Source organism: Somniosus microcephalus, chromosome 25 (genome assembly GCF_052327205.1).
Source record: "Somniosus microcephalus isolate GS21.2 chromosome 25, FLI_Smic_1.0, whole genome shotgun sequence".
In the NCBI taxonomy this organism is placed as follows: Eukaryota; Metazoa; Chordata; class Chondrichthyes; order Squaliformes; family Somniosidae; genus Somniosus; species Somniosus microcephalus.
The window spans coordinates 55,659,775-55,675,456 of record NC_141011.1 but is presented as its reverse complement, the minus strand read 5'-3'; the positions used below and the strand labels follow the sequence as shown (position 1 = coordinate 55,675,456).

Sequence of the window (15,682 nt, the reverse complement as noted above, 5' to 3'; positions counted from 1 at the left end):
TTTACAGCCAATGAAGTACTTTTGAAGTGCAGTCACTGTTGTAATGTGGGAAACGCGGCAGCCAATTTGCACACAGCAAGCTCCCACAAACAGCAATGTGATAATGACCAGATCATTATCTATTCTTTTTGTTAATGGCGCTATATAACTGCAAGTTGTTGTCATGGCATGGCGTGACCGTCTGTGCCACCTGTAAATAAAGCATTCGGTTTGGGATCTTCGGCAATGCAATGTCTCGTTGGTTCTGGTGAGTGATGTACTTTAACGACAGACCATAAATACATTGTATTTACTGGGCACTGATGGCAGTCTGCACCGCCCTCCTGGTGCAAGAAGGCATGTCGCTACCGTGCCACCTGTAGGCCTCACTTAAATGTATTGAACTTAACACCACCGTGGCTCAGGCAGAGTTAGTAACTGCCCGGATTTACAGGTGAAGAATTGGCAGTCGGTGAAGATGGAGGTCTACTGGTGCCCCTGGAACTGAACCCCAACATCTCACGGTCCGTGGAACTGAACCCCAACATCTAACGTCTACTGGTGCCCCTGGAACTGAACCCCAACACCTCATGGTCTACTGGTGCCCCTGGAACTGAACCCCAACATCTCAGGGTCTACTGGTGTCCCTGGAACTGAACCCCAACACCTCACGGTCTACTGGTGCCCCTGGAACTGAACCCCAACATCTCACGGTCTACTGGTGCCCCTGGAACTGAACCCCAACATCTCACGGTCTACTGGTGCCCCTGGAACTGAACCCTGACATCTCACGGTCTACTGGTGCCCCTGGAACTGAACCCCGACATCTCACGGTCTACTGGTGCCCCTGGAACTGAACCCTGACATCTCACGGTCTACTGGTGCCCCTGGAACTGAACCCCAACATCTCACGGTCTACTGGTGCCCCTGGAACTGAACCCTGACATCTCACGGTCTACTGGTGCCCCTGGAACTGAACCCTGACATCTCACGGTCTACTGGTGCCCCTGGAACTGAACCCTGACATCTCACGGTCTACTGGTGCCCCTGGAACTGAACCCTGACATCTCACGGTCTACTGGTGCCCCTGGAACTGAACCCTGACATCTCACGGTCTACTGGTGCCCCTGGAACTGAACCCTGACATCTCACGGTCTACTGGTGCCCCTGGAACTGAACCCTGACATCTCACGGTCTACTGGTGTCCCTGGAACTGAACCCTGACATCTCACGGTCTACTGGTGCCCCTGGAACTGAACCCTGACATCTCACGGTCTACTGGTGCCCCTGGAACTGAACCCCGACATCTCACGGTCTACTGGTGCCCCTGGAACTGAACCCCGACACCTCACGGTCTACTGGTGCCCCTGGAACTGAACCCCGACACCTCACGGTCTACTGGTGCCCCTGGAACTGAACCCTGACACCTCACGGTCTACTGGTGCCCCTGGAACTGAACCCTGACACCTCACGGTCTACTGGTGCCCCTGGAACTGAACCCTGACACCTCACGGTCTACTGGTGCCCCTGGAACTGAACCCCGACACCTCACGGTCTACTGGTGCCCCTGGAACTGAACCCCAGCATCTCACGGTCTACTGGTGCCCCTGGAACTGAACCCTGACACCTCACGGTCTACTGGTGCCCCTGGAACTGAACCCTGACATCTCACGGTCTACTGGTGCCCCTGGAACTGAACCCTGACACCTCACGGTCTACTGGTGTCCCTGGAACTGAACCCTGACACCTCACGGTCTACTGGTGCCCCTGGAACTGAACCCTGACATCTCACGGTCTACTGGTGCCCCTGGAACTGAACCCCAGCATCTCACTGCTTTCAGGGGAGGATGGATGAGGGGGGAAGTTCAGAGGAAAATTGGGAGGAGCTAGACCTGGGTCATAGTTGAAAGAGCCGCTAGGATTGGCAGCGAATCAAACGCTTAGCGCTCAGTTCTTGACTTTCGGTCAGTTCTAATCTTAACTAGTTTAGTTGCTAAAAACAGTAAAGGTGAAAAGAGTAGGTCAGGGCGATTCAGCAGCCAAGTGTTGTGCTGATTGTTGTAATCTTTTAAAGGCAACACTAGGTGCATGTGATGAACGAGTCTGTGAAGTGAGTTTAGTGGGGCAGCTTTATTGGGGATTTAGAGATTGGAGGAAGGTGAGAGGTCAGGGAGCTCCAGTGTAGCCGCGGACCTCACACACTCTGTCTGCAGTCTTGGGGATTTCCCCTGGCTCCTGTGTTGATTATTGGGCAGCCTGTTCGGAGTGTGATACTTTAATTAAAACCAGTTATCGTTTGGTAAACGTCACAGTAACTGCAGTCAGGTCGGAAATTGCATAAACTGCAAATTAGAGCCTGGAATCGGGTGAAGAGACTCTTTGATTCTTCTTGAATTATGAACGGGAACATTTGAAAACGCTTCATTTTATAAATGAAACCTTGTCCATAATGAATACATAACTGGGAAGGTGCATGAGAATTCCTGAACTTTCCTCCTGTTCTTCCTGAGGTAAAGATTGAGGGGGAGAAAAGCATTCAAAATTAGCACCCTCGCCTCGGAGTCAGAAGGTCATGGGTTCGAGTCCCACGCCAGGGACTTGAGCACATAAAGCTAGGCTGACACTCCCAGTGCAGTACTGAGGGAGTGCTGCACTGTCAGAGGTGCCGTCTTTCGGATGAGACGTTAAAACCAAGGCCCCGTCGGCGCTCTCAGGTGGAAGTAAAAGATCCCACAACACTATTTTGAAGAAGAGCAGGGGAGTTCTCCCCGGTGTCCTGGGGCCAATATTTATCCCTCAACCAACATCACTGAAACAGATTATCTGGTCATTATCACATTGCTGTTTGTGGGAGCTTGCTGTGTGCAAATTGGCTGCTGCATTTCCCACAATACAACAGTGACTACACTTCAAAAAAAATCTCCTTGTCTGTGAAGTGCTTCGGGATGTCATGAGGTGGTGAAAGGCGCTATAGAAATGTAATCTTTGCTTCCTTTTAGCCTTCTCTCTGTCTCTCCACCATTTAAAAAACCTACACAAAACCCATCCTTTTGACCAGCATTTTAGTCAGTCCTGTCTGGACTCTCGCATGGCCTTGTGCCCGCTCCTTTAGTCCTTTTGATCCTCTTTCCTGCCCTCTCTAAAGCACTTTGCGGTGTTTTCTATATTAAACAACAACAACTTGTATTTATATAGCGCCTTTAACATAGTACTATGTCCCAGGGCGCTGCACAGGAGCGTTATCAGACAATTTGACACCGAGCCACATAAGGAGATATTAGGGCAGGTGACCAAAAGCTTGGTCAAAGAGGGAGATTTTAAGGAGCGTCTTAAAGGAGGCGAGAGAGGTCGAGAGGTTTAGGCAGGGAATTCCAGAGCTCCGGGCCCAGGCCGCTGAAGGCACGGCCACCAATGGTGGAGCGATTAAAGGTGCTCAATACAGGCGGTCAGTGTTCACCTGATAATATCGCTGCCTTTTTGTCCATCAGTGCTTGATGATCTCCACCACTTCTGAGGTACAGGCCATGTATGGAAAGCCTCATTTCAGGAAAAAACTTGGTGCTCATCCGCCCAGTGTGATCTGAGCAAGCGGAAGCCAAGCGGAAGGAGTGCATGTCAACCCAAGCACCCCACCCACCCGCCCCTTCAACCACCGTCTGCCCCACCTGTGACAGAGACTGTAGGTCCCGCATTGGACTCATCAGTCACCTGAGAACTCATTTTTAATGTGGAAGCAAGTCATCCTCGGTTCCGAGGGACTGCCTAAGAGAAGTAGTGATGGGCCTGAGCTTCTGGGGTCAGGGCGTAGAATGTCTCTTGCAGCACTTCTCCTGATTAGCTGCAATTAATTTTTATGACTTTTTTTAAAACATTCAAAACACTAGTTGATAAGGACCAGACAAAGGCGGCTGGGCCGTGGTGTTGTCCTGTCCGGGTTTAAGCTGTTAAGCCAGGTTATTGCTACGCTAAGTGTAATAAATCAGCTGTGCCTGTGTGAACTAACAAATGGGCTCAGGCAGTCAACAACAGAGATGATGAATCATTTCCTGGAGCTCTCCGGGTCCACTAAACCTCTCCCCCCACCCCAACCTTTGAAGACATTTTGTGTCACGAACTTCTGTAAGGAATTTTTATGAGCCCTCAATGAGCCTTGGAGATTTAACTCCACTTTTAATGAGCTGACCTTTGACTGATATATCGAACCGTGTACATAGAAACTGTTTATAGTCTTATTTTTGTGGTGTCCCAATAAATTATTGAGGCCCACATTGGCCTACCTGAGGTCCCCACACTCGAGTGGGTGTGTTCCAGCAGGGCGGGCGGGGGTGGGCCGGGGGGCCACAGCCAAGCAGCCCTGGCTGGCTAGGCCGTAGTTCGAATCCGGTGTCCGTGTTGGGGGCCTTGTTTCGGGAAGGATGCCGGGGCCCTGGACCAGATGCTGAAGAGGTTCACCATGGCATTACCGGGACGATGGGCTTCCGTTGTGAGGTAAAACCCGGCCATTAGAACAAGGAAGGCTCAGAGGGAAGAAAAGACAGACTTGCATTTCTATAGCGCCTTTCACGACCACCGGACGTCCCAAAGCGCTTCGCAGCCAATGAAGCACTTTTTGAAGTGGAGTCACTGTCGCGATGTGGGAGATCGAATTAGTAGTGTGTGAAACCGCGCGGGAATTTCGAGGAAGTAAATTGGGGGGCAAACTGCTACCTGCTGGCAATGCTCCCAGTGAGCAGCCTGCTTTCTTTTAGTGCGCTGTCCCTTTTAAATCTCCGCGCACGTGCGCGGTATTGCCGACGGAGAGGCCGGTGAGTGGCCCGCGCGGGACCTTTCCCGTGAGTGCGTGGCCCCGCGGCTCAGAATCATAAACATTTACGGCACAGAAAGAGGCCATTTGCTGTCCGGCCTAGCTCAGAGGCTGCGTTACCCACTGGTCAGTGAATTGGTAACGAGAGAGAATTAACTTAAAATCATCACCAGAACAACAAAGGGAGAGTTGAGGAGATTTTATTTTTACGCAGAGTGTTGGGACATGGACCGCCCTCCCTTCAACAGTGCTGGAGGCAGAATCCCTGATCGCTTTTAAAAGAGAAGTGGATAAATATTTGAAAAGGGTAAAAGCAACGACTCGGCACAAGCACGCTGGGCCAATGGCCTCTTCCTGCGCAGTAACATTCCATCATTCTATCATTTTGTTTTTCTTGTCCCAGGCCCAGGGATGGTCGAGGCTAATCCGTGCTTTTTGTATAAAATAACAACCGAAAATGCTGGAAATACTCAGCAGGTCAGGCAGCATCTGTGGAGAGAGAAACAGAGCCAGTGTTTCAGGTCGATGACCCTTCGTCAGAACTTGCATTTCTATAGCGCCTTTCACGACCACCGGATGTCTCAAAGCGCTTTACAGCCAATGAAGTACTTTTTGAAGTGGAGTCACTGTCGTAATGTAGGAAACCCGGCAGCCAATTTGCGCACAGCAAGCTCCCACAAACAGCAATGTGATAATGACCAGATAATCTGTTTTAGTGATGTTGGTTGAGGGATAAATATCGGCCCCAGGACACCAGGGGGAGAACTCCCCTGCTCTTCTTCGAAATAGCGCCATGGGATCTTTTACGTCCATCTGAGAGAGCAGATGGGACCTCGGTTTAACGTCTCATCCGAAAGACGGCAACTCCGACAGTGCGGCGCTCCCTCAGTACCGCCCCTCCGACAGTGCGGCGCTCCCTCAGTACCGCCCCTCCGACAGTGCGGCGCTCCCTCAGTACCGCCCCTCCGGCAGTGCGGCGCTCCCTCAGTACTGCCCCTCCGACAGTGTGGCGCTCCCTCAGTACCGCCCCTCCGACAGTGCGGCGCTCCCTCAGTACCGCCCCTCCGGCAGTGCGGCGCTCCCTCAGTACCGCCCCTCCGGCAGTGCGGCGCTCCCTCAGTACCGCCCCTCCGGCAGTGCGGCGCTCCCTCGGTACCGCCCCTCCGACAGTACGGCGCTCCCTCAGTACCGCCCCTCCGACAGTGCAGCGCTCCGTCAGTACTGCACTGGGAGTGTCAGCTTGGATTTTGTGCTCAAGTTCCTGGAGTTGAACCTAGGAGTTTCTGGTTTTGGATAGTGTGTGCCACACCATGCTGTATACTTGGGGAGTCTCAGACTAGGGGATATATTTAGTCTATAAATTAGAGCCAGGCCTTTCAGGAGTGGTGTTCGGAAACCCTTCGACACACAAAGGGTGGTAGAAGTTTGGAACTCTCTTCTGCAAATGGCAATTGATGCTGGATCAATTGTTAATTTTAAATCTGAGATCGACAGCTTCCTGTTAACCAAAGGTATTAAGGGATATGGGCCAAAGGTGGGTATATGGCGTTAGGTCGCAGATCAGCCATGATCTGATTGAATGGCGGAACAGACTCGAGGGGCTGAATGGCCTCCTCCTGCTCCTACTTGCACAGCTCTGAGGGGAGATGGCAATGACACACGAGGCCTTTTGTGTTTCACATCATTTACAGCTAATTATGATCAGGAGCATCGCGGGATACAACTTCAACTGTTAAAGGAACTAAAAAATCGAAGAATTCTACCTTTCAGCTTGAACTGGCAGCTGTGTCAGCCTAACTTTATCTGCTCAAGTCTCTGGAGTGGAACTTGAACCCACGACCTTCTGACTCCGCGGCGAGGGTGCTGCCCACTGAGCCACTGCTGACACCTCCGAACAATTGTGTTTGAATGCAGTTTTGTCGGCATCAGTTACTGAATTGATTTTCACCATGGCGCTCCATGGGGAGGATCCTGGCCAAGGTGCTGGGATTCTGGTGGCTTTAACTCGTCCAGTTGATAATCTCAGCAAGCTAATCCGGTGAGGACACAACCAACACTGGGACAAGTATCCACAAAAGAGATTTCATCTCGGCCCCTTTCCGTGTCGTCCTGTCACAGCAGGACTGCCTCGCGTTTCCCCACATGGAGGGGTCAGACCTCGGAGCGAGAGTCACTCGCCGTTATTCTTTCACAACTCTGTCCCAGGACACAGACCAAGAACTGAAGATGGAAAACTGGGAGAAGAATGGAAAAAATAAACTTGGTGCATAAATACTTGGACCTAGTTTGGCCTGTGACTGTCGGCGGTAAAACACGGCCTCAGCCGTGATGGCGGTGGGTTTATTACACAACTCGCTCGCTCGCTCGCTCACTCCTGATGCCCTTTTCCAGAACCCAGTTGTGAATTTAGAGAGTGCAGTGCACACTGCCATCAACTGGCAACTCCTGGTATTGCAGTTGGTTCACGATTTGTGAATATTTTGGAATTGTAAACGCCGCTGAATCTTGCAGACTGCTTGAGCTTTGTGGAAGGATTGGCACGCTCGCGACGCTCGGTGTGGCCTTTGTTGGTGTGGGAGCCAAGGTGGTGAGTCCTGGCAGACTAACACACCCGTAAGTGTGCGGTATTGCATTTTGGTAAGGAAAATAAGGAGGTCACATATTACTTGGGAAATAAGAATCTGAGTGGGGGAGAACAGCAAAGCGATCTGGGAGCACAAATCATTGAAAGTAGTGACGTGGGTTAACAAGGCCATTTTAAAAAAAAGCAAACCAAGCACTAGGGTTTATTTCTACAGGTGTAGAATTGAAAAGTAGGGAAGTTATGCTAAACCTGTATCGAACCTTGGTTAGACCACACTTTTAGTACTGCGTACAGTTCTGGTCGCCATATTATAAAAAGGATATAGAGGCACTGGAGAGGGTACAGAGAAGATTTACAAGGACGATACCAGAAATGCGAGGGTATACATATCAGGAAAGGATGAACAGGCTGGGTCTCTTTTCTCTTTTGAAAAAAGAAGGCTGAGGGGTGACCTAATAGAGATCTATAAAATCATGAAAGGTTTTGATAGAGTGGATACAGAGAGAATGGCCCAGAACTTGGTGTCGGGGGCTTGCCGCGCGTGCAAGCCCCCGATCTGCACTCACCCTGCGCGCTGACATCTGAAGCCCGGGCCTGCTTGCATTTCCTGTCACAGGCCCGGTTCAGCTGTCACCGCGCAGTGCTTACCTGATCCAGCGGCGTAGTTAGTGCGATGTGCCGGCTGGGATCAGGTGAGCACTGTGCAGCCAATCGGGGGGGGGGGGGAAGGTTCATTCATGAGTTTGAGAGTAAGAACTGTCAAACTCATGAAAACTACGGGGGCCCAAAACACTATTTAAACTTTAAATAAAAATTTAAAAAACATCCCAATCATTAAAGTAAGTATAAATAAATTTTAAAAAATAATTTAAACAATAATTTTTTTTTTTGAAAAAAATAAATTTTTAATAAAGGGTCTAAAACTAAACTTGCCTTATTGTAGATTCTTTAAAATAATAAACCTGTGGGGAAAAAAATTCTAAATTACACTAAAACACCACTTACCTGTAAAAATAAATACTTACGTGTGCTTTTTACAAGCGTAAAGACCGGAGGCCTTTAGACATGCGCAAATCCCCCAAAACAGAGGAAATCCAAGACGCACGCGCTGCCCCCTACAGCGCACGCGCTAGCCTCTTCACCTCTTGGGTTAGAGGAGAGGAAATGCCGGTTTGCTGTGCATGCTGAAAACCGGCATTTCCTCCGGCCAGACGCGTGAGTACCCCGACCGTACTCACGCGTTTGGGGAGGAATTTCTGGCCCAATGTTTCCACTTGTGGGGAAGAGCAAAACTAGAGGGAATGTGGAACTCGCTACCACAGGGAGTGGGAGAGGCGAATAGTATCGATGCATTTAAGGGGAGGCTGGACAAGGGATGAGGGAGAAGGGAATAGAGGGTTATGCAGGTGGAGTGAGATGAGGAAAGACGGGAGGAGGCTCGAGTGGAGCATAAACACTGACATGGACTGGTTGGGGCGAATGGCCTGTTTCTGTGCCGTATATCCTGTGTATCTAACTTAGCATCAACTAGAAGAAGCAATCGTTCATTCTTTGATTCGTGCTCTAGCCGGAGACACCAGTGGATTCCAACCTTAGTCATTTCTCTTGTCAAAGATGCCCAGCTGAATAAAACACTTTTTTAATGAGCGCAAGGCAGGAAACTGGAAGGGTTGCCCTTTGACCCACTTCGAGATGTGACAGATTTTAGCGAACCGTGGCTGTCGGAAGCATCTTTCCCTCAACAATCTTCTCCTTTATTTCAGGTGCGGCTGGAATTTGAAGAATTGATTCCTTCCCTGTGATCAGTGCTGAGTGGGCGTCGCCCTCTTCATCGCCATGGAGAATGAACAGATCCCCATTACCACCAGTGCCGGCAGCACCGCCCGTCAACAAGTGCCCCAGATATCGGTCTACAGCGGACTTCCCGACCGCCAGACTGTGCAGGTAAGAGCCATCGAGGTTGTTGCTGGTACATGGGACGCGTCTAATTCTGAAAGGTGTTCATAAGAACATAACAAATAGGAGCAGGAGTCGGCCATTCGGCCCCTCGAGCCTGCTCCGCCATCCAATAAGATCATGGCTGATCATCAACCTCAACTCCACTTTCCCACCCGATCTCCATAACCCTTGACTCCCTTACCATTCAAAAATCTGTCAATCTCCACCTTAAATATATTCACTGACTCCGCCTCCACAGCTCTCTGGGGAAGAGAATTCCAAAGATTCACGACCCTCTGAGAGAAGAAATTTCTCCTCATCTCCGTCTTAAATGGGCGACCCCTTATTCTGAAACTATGCCCCCTAGTTCTAGATTCCCCCACGAGGGGAAACATCCTCTCTGCATCTACCCTGTCGAGCCCCCTCAGAATCTTATATGTTTCAATAAGATCCCCTCTCATTCTTCTAAACTCCAATGAGTATCGGCCCAACCTGCTCAACCTTTCCTCATAAGTCAACCCCTTTAAACTCCGGAATCAGCCTCGTGAACCTTCTCTGAACGGTCTCCCTCACGTTTAGCACATTCAATATGGAACATGATGGGCATCGTTGGACAGAGGAAGAGAGAGAAACGGATTTCCCGCCGGCCTGGGCTGGTCTGGCCGAGCGGCCTGTTTCTCTGCTGTAGACTCGATGTGGCCCCTTTTTAACTGTTGCACTGCCATCAGATTACAGAACCGTCGGGCACTTGATGTCGCTGCCAACACTGGCGGGAATTCCCCCGAAGCGACGGCACTCTTAGGTTATACAAGTTGCATTTATATAGCGCCATTAACCATCTCTGCCCCGCCTCAGCTCATCTGCTGCTGAAACCCTCACCGATGCCTTTGTTACCTCTAGACTTGACTATTCCAACGCACTCCTGGCTGGCCTCCCACATTCTACCCTACGTAAACTTGAGGTCATCCAAAACTCGACTGCCCGTGTCCTAACTCGCACCAAGTCCCGTTCGCCCATCACCCTCTGTGCTCACTGACCTACACTGGCTCCCGGTCCAGCAACACCTCGATTTCAAAATTCTCATCCTTGTGTTCAAATCCCTCCATGGCCTCGCCCCTCCCTATCTCTGTAATCTCCTCCAGCCCCAGAACCCCCCGAGATATCTGCGCTCCTCTAATTCTGCCCCTTTGAGCATCCTTGATTATAATCGCTCAACCATTGGTGGCCGTGCCTTCTGTTGCCTCGGCCCTGAGCTCTGGAATTCCCTCCCTAAACCTCTCCGTCTCTCTCCTCCTTTAAGACGCTCCTTAAAACCTACCTCTTTGACCAAGCTTTTGCTCACCTGCCCTAATATCTCCTTATGTGGCTCGGTGTCAAATTTTTGGCTGACAGCGCTCCTGTGAGGCACCTTGGGATGTTTTACTACGTTAACGGCGCTATATAAATACAAGTTGTTACCGTAATGAAAGGTCCCACGGTGTTGGATGTTATACGCAGGACTGTACCAGTGATCAGAACCTTGCTGTTTAGGGAGAGTTATACCCTGTGGGAACCGTGCCCTGGCCTGTCAGCTGCTGTGTAGGGGATGGGCCCGAGTGACTTTCTGCGATATCCTGCAGCAAATGTGAATTTCTACAGGTAACTGTGTGTGTTGGAGCCCATCTCCGACCTGCTCTCGCTCCAGCGCAGGATCACTGAATCGCCCTGTATTATTCTTCCCACCACAAGAGGGTGGTATTGCTCCTTCCAGCATTTTCTGGGGTGGACGAGTTCACTGAACAACATTGCCCAGAAACAGGCCATTCGGCCCAACCAGCCCGTGCCGGCGTTTATGCTCCACTCGAGCCTCCTCCAGTCTTTCCTCATCTAAATCTATCAGCATCGCCCTCTATTCCCTTCTCCCTCATATCTAATTTCCCCATAAATGCATCGATACTATTCGTCTCAACCACTCCCTGTGGCAGCGAGTTCCACATTCTCACCACTCTCTGGGTAAAGAAGTTTCTTCTGAATTCCCTATTGGATTTCTTGGTGACTATCTTATATTGATGGCCTCTAGTTATGCTCTTCCCCACAAGTGGAAACATTCTCTGTGTATCCACTCTATCAAAACCTTTCATAATTTTAACGACCTCTATTAGGTCACCCCTCAGCCTTTTTTCAAGAGAAAAGAGACCCAGCCTGTTCATCCTTTCCTGATATGTATACCCTCGCATTTCTGGTATCGTCCTTGTAAATCTTCTCTGCACCCTCTCCAGTGCCTCTATATCCTTTTTATAATATGGCGACCAGAACTGTACGCAGTGCTCCAAGTGTGGTCTAACCAAGGTTCAATACAGGTTTAGCATAACTTCCCTACTTTTCAATTCTATCCCTCTAGAAATAAACCCTAGTGCTTGGTTTGCTTTTTTTATGGCCTTGCTAACCTGTGGTGCTACTTTTAGTGATTTGTGTATTTGTACTCCCAGATCCCTTTGCTCCTCTACCCCACCTAGATTCTTATTTTCCAAGTAATATGTGACCTCCCTATTTTTCTTACCAAAATGTAACGCCTCACATTTATCGGTGTTGAATTTCATTTGCCAATTACAGGAAACTTTGAGTTATCCGGAGGCGAACCGTCCGGCAAGCTGGAGCCACCGGCAAAAATCAGGAGCCGTTTTTTATTCTTTTCGTTTCTTTTTTTGGCTTTGTTTGAACAGTCAAGCTCTGCAACGTCTGTAGCTAAGCAACCGCTTCAGCTAGAGACGCTACAGAGACGCTTGCCGACTGTTGAGAGGCTGTTGCTAAACAACAGGGTTTGTTGATTCATACGGAGATGAAAATCTCCGTCAGTTTCAACATTAACTCTGGAGTGTACGGCAGTTTTGAGGGAACGGCAGCAGCTCGGTCCCGTCGGTGCCGGATAGCACAAAGTTTCCTGTATATGCCCATTCTGCAAGTTTATTAATGTCCTCCTGTAACTTGTTACAGTCCGATCCTCCCCCACCCCCAATTTGGTGTCATCTGCACATTTAGAAATTGTGTTTTTGATTCCAAAGTCTAAATTGTTAATGTAAATTGTGACCAGCAGTGGTCCCAGCACTGATCCTTGTGGAACACCACTACCCACCGCTGCCACTGTGAATAGCTGCCCTTTACTCCCACTCACTGCTTTCTGTCCTGAAGCCAGCCAGCAATCCATTCTGCTACTTGTCCCCTGACTCCGCATTCTCTGACCTTGTTCATCAGTCTATTATGTGGTACCTTATTGAAGGCCTTTACATCTACTGCATTGCCCTTGTCGGAAAACAATGAGAAGGATAATAACAGACTTCAGGAGGACACAAACAGGCTGGTGAAATGGGCAGACACGGGGCAGATGAAATTTAACAGAGAAGTGTGAAGTGTTTCATTTTGGTAGGAAGAATGAGGAAAGGCAACGTAAAGTAAATGGTACAATTTTAAAGGGGCTGCAGGAACAGAGACCTGGGGCGGGGGGGGGGGGGGCGGTGGGGGTACGTACACAAATCGCTGAAGGTAGCAGGACAAGTTGAGACGGCTGTTAAGGAGGATTCTTCGCTTTATAATTGGAGGCATAGAGTACAAAAGCCAGGTAGTTATGCTAAACCTTTAGAAAACACCAGCTCGGCCCCAGCTGGAGAATTGTGTCCAATTCTGGGCACCGCACTTTAGGAAGGATGTCAAGGCCCTGGAGAGGGTGCAGAGGAGATTTACTAGAATGGTCCCGGGGATGAGGGACTTCAGTTATGTGGAGAAGCTGGAATTGTTCGCCTTAGAGCAGATTTAATAGAGGTGTTCAAAATCATGAAGGGCTTTGATAGAGTAAATAAGGAGAAACTGTTTCCACTGACAGGAGGGTCGGTAACCAGAGGACACAGAGTGAAGATAATTGGCAAAAGAACCAGAGAGGAGATGAGGGAGAAAAATCACGCAGTGAGTTGTTGTGATCTGGAACGCGCTGCCTGAAAGGGCGGTGGAAGCAGATTCAATAGTAACTTTCAAAAGGGGAATTGGAGAAATACCTGAAGGGGAAATTAACAGGGCTCTGGGGAAAGAGCAGGGGGGAGTGGGACTAATTGGAGAGCTCGACCAAAGAGCCGGCACAGGGACGATGGGCCGAATGGCCTCCTGCTGTGCTGTAAGATACTAAGGTTCTGAGTAATCCCTGCAGTGAGGTCAGAGATAGGTCACACTGCACTCCACCCAGCCATTAGATATCTGGGGGTCTCAGTTCTGTAGAAGTGGCACTGACTGACTCCAGTAACTCAGAAATGGTTACACAATCTCGGAATGTCCCTAAATGAGTACACACTGCTGGATCAACTGCGGTGTGATTCTCCCTCTTATTGGCTCATGCCTGCTGGTCAAATGGTGGACTGACCCCCTTAAGATGGCAGTATTGCAGGTTCCTCCTCGGTGTGGAGTGGGAAAGGGCAGCACTCAGTCTTGCACGGAGCCGTACAGACTGGGCGATCTCGCGTTTCAAACATAAAGGGACCCATGTCAAACAAAAGAAGAATTCACTAACCGTAGATCTCTGGTCGAGACCATGCCTTCAGTCTGGAACCCCAAGGGAGTTGAGGAGACTGGTATAAGAATTAGGAGCAGGAGTCGGCCATTCGGCCCCTCGAGCCTGCTCCGCCATTCAATAAGATCATGGCCGATCTTCGATCTCAACTCCACTTTCCCGCCCGCTCCCCATATCCCTTGATTCCCCTAGAGTTCAAAAATCTATCGACCTCCGCTGTGAATATACTCAACGACTCAGCATTCACAGCCCTCTGGGGCAGAGAATTCCAAAGATTCACCGCCCTCTGAGTGAAGAAATTTCTCCTCATCTCAGTCCTAAATGGTCGACCCCTTATCCTGAGACTGTGACCCCTGGTTCTAGACTCCCCAGCCAGGGGAAAACATCCTCCCTGCATCTACCCTGTCAAGCCCTCTTAAGAATTTTATAATGAGATCACCTCTCATTCTTCTAAACTCCAGAGAGTATAGGCCCAGTCTACTCAATCCCAGGAGAGAGGGTCGCTGGACCTGCGAGGCTCCGCCAACATTCTGTGAGGTGGAGGGCAATGTTGCGGGAATTCCCAATGGCGGGAGTCTCTGCCCCTCCGTGTCACTGGCCTTATACAAAGCCAGCCGAGGCTCCCGCCTTCGGAGACTCCCAGGTTACGCTGGGGGCCTGTCTGAAAGGGCGGAGGGGTTTTAGCTCCAGGGTGTTTTCTTCCCCAGCCTCTCTTTCACATAAATTCATTCCATGTGCAATTATTCCCAGCATTATTCTGTAGAATTTAATGTGCTGCTTTTATAATCAGAAGGAAAAGCTCAAAGTGCCTGTTGTTGTCGTGCTACTTCCTGTCAATAGGTGGCGGTATCTGTAAAGAAACTGACAGCAGGAGGGTGATGTTTCACTAAAAGACAGACTCGCATTTCTGTAGCGCCTTTCACCACCTCAGGACGTCCCAAAGCGCTTTACAGCCAATGAAGAACTTTTTTTGAAGTGTAGTCACTGTTGTAATGTAGGAAACGTGGCAGCCAATTTGCACACAGCAAGCTCCCACAAACAGCAATGTGATAATGACCAGATAACCTGTTTCAGTGATGTTGATTGAGGAATAAATATTGGCCCCAGGACACCGGGCCAGGGAGAACTCCCCTGATCATCTTCGAAATAGTGCCATGGGATCTTTTACGTCCACCTGAGGGAGCAGACGGCACCTCCGACAGTGCAGCACTCCCTCAGCACTGCACTGGGAGTGTCAGCCTGGATTTTTGTGCTCAAGTCCCTGGAGTGGGACTTGAACCCACGACCTTCTGACTCAGAGGCAAGGGAGCTACCACCTGAGCCACAGCTGACTTTTATACTAACTTAGCATTACACACAGTTTTTGCCATTTTGTTATGCAAAATATAACTTTTATTCCCTGATTTAAGATTACAGCCCAGAAACGGGCCATTCGACCCAACTGCTCCGTGCCGGTGTTTCTGCTCCACACCAGCCTCCTCCCACCCCTCTTCATCTCACCCCATCAACATATCCTTCTATTCCTTTCTCCCTCATGTGTTTATCTAGTTTCCCCTTAAATGCATCTCTGCTATTCACCTCAACCACTCCCTGTGGTAGCGAGTTCCACATTCTCACCACTCTCTGGGTAAAGAAGTTTCTCCTGAAGTCCCTATTGGATTTATTAGTGACTATCTTATATTTATGGTCCCCAGTTCTGGTCTCCCCCACAAGTGGGAACATCTTCTCTACGTCTGTCCGATCAAACCCCTTCATCATTTTAAAGACCTCTATCAGGTCGCCCCTCCAGGCCCAGCCTGTTCATCCTTTCCTGATCGTTGCAGCCTCTCTGACCTATCACCCTTTA

At 49.7% G+C, this 15,682-nt stretch overlaps 1 protein-coding gene across 3 annotated transcripts in view; it reads left to right on the top strand.

Moving 5' to 3' along the window:
• phc2a (polyhomeotic homolog 2a (Drosophila)) overlaps positions 1-15,682 on the top strand; it is a 313,528-nt gene that overhangs the window by 142,523 nt on the left and 155,323 nt on the right. For all 3 annotated transcript variants that reach the window (XM_085967521.1, XM_085967519.1, XM_085967518.1), the window contains exon 4: positions 9,131-9,311. In XM_085967521.1, coding sequence (XP_085823647.1) covers positions 9,204-9,311 — 108 coding nt within the window. In that variant the 5' untranslated portion in view covers positions 9,131-9,203. The remainder of the gene's footprint in view (positions 1-9,130; positions 9,312-15,682) is intronic.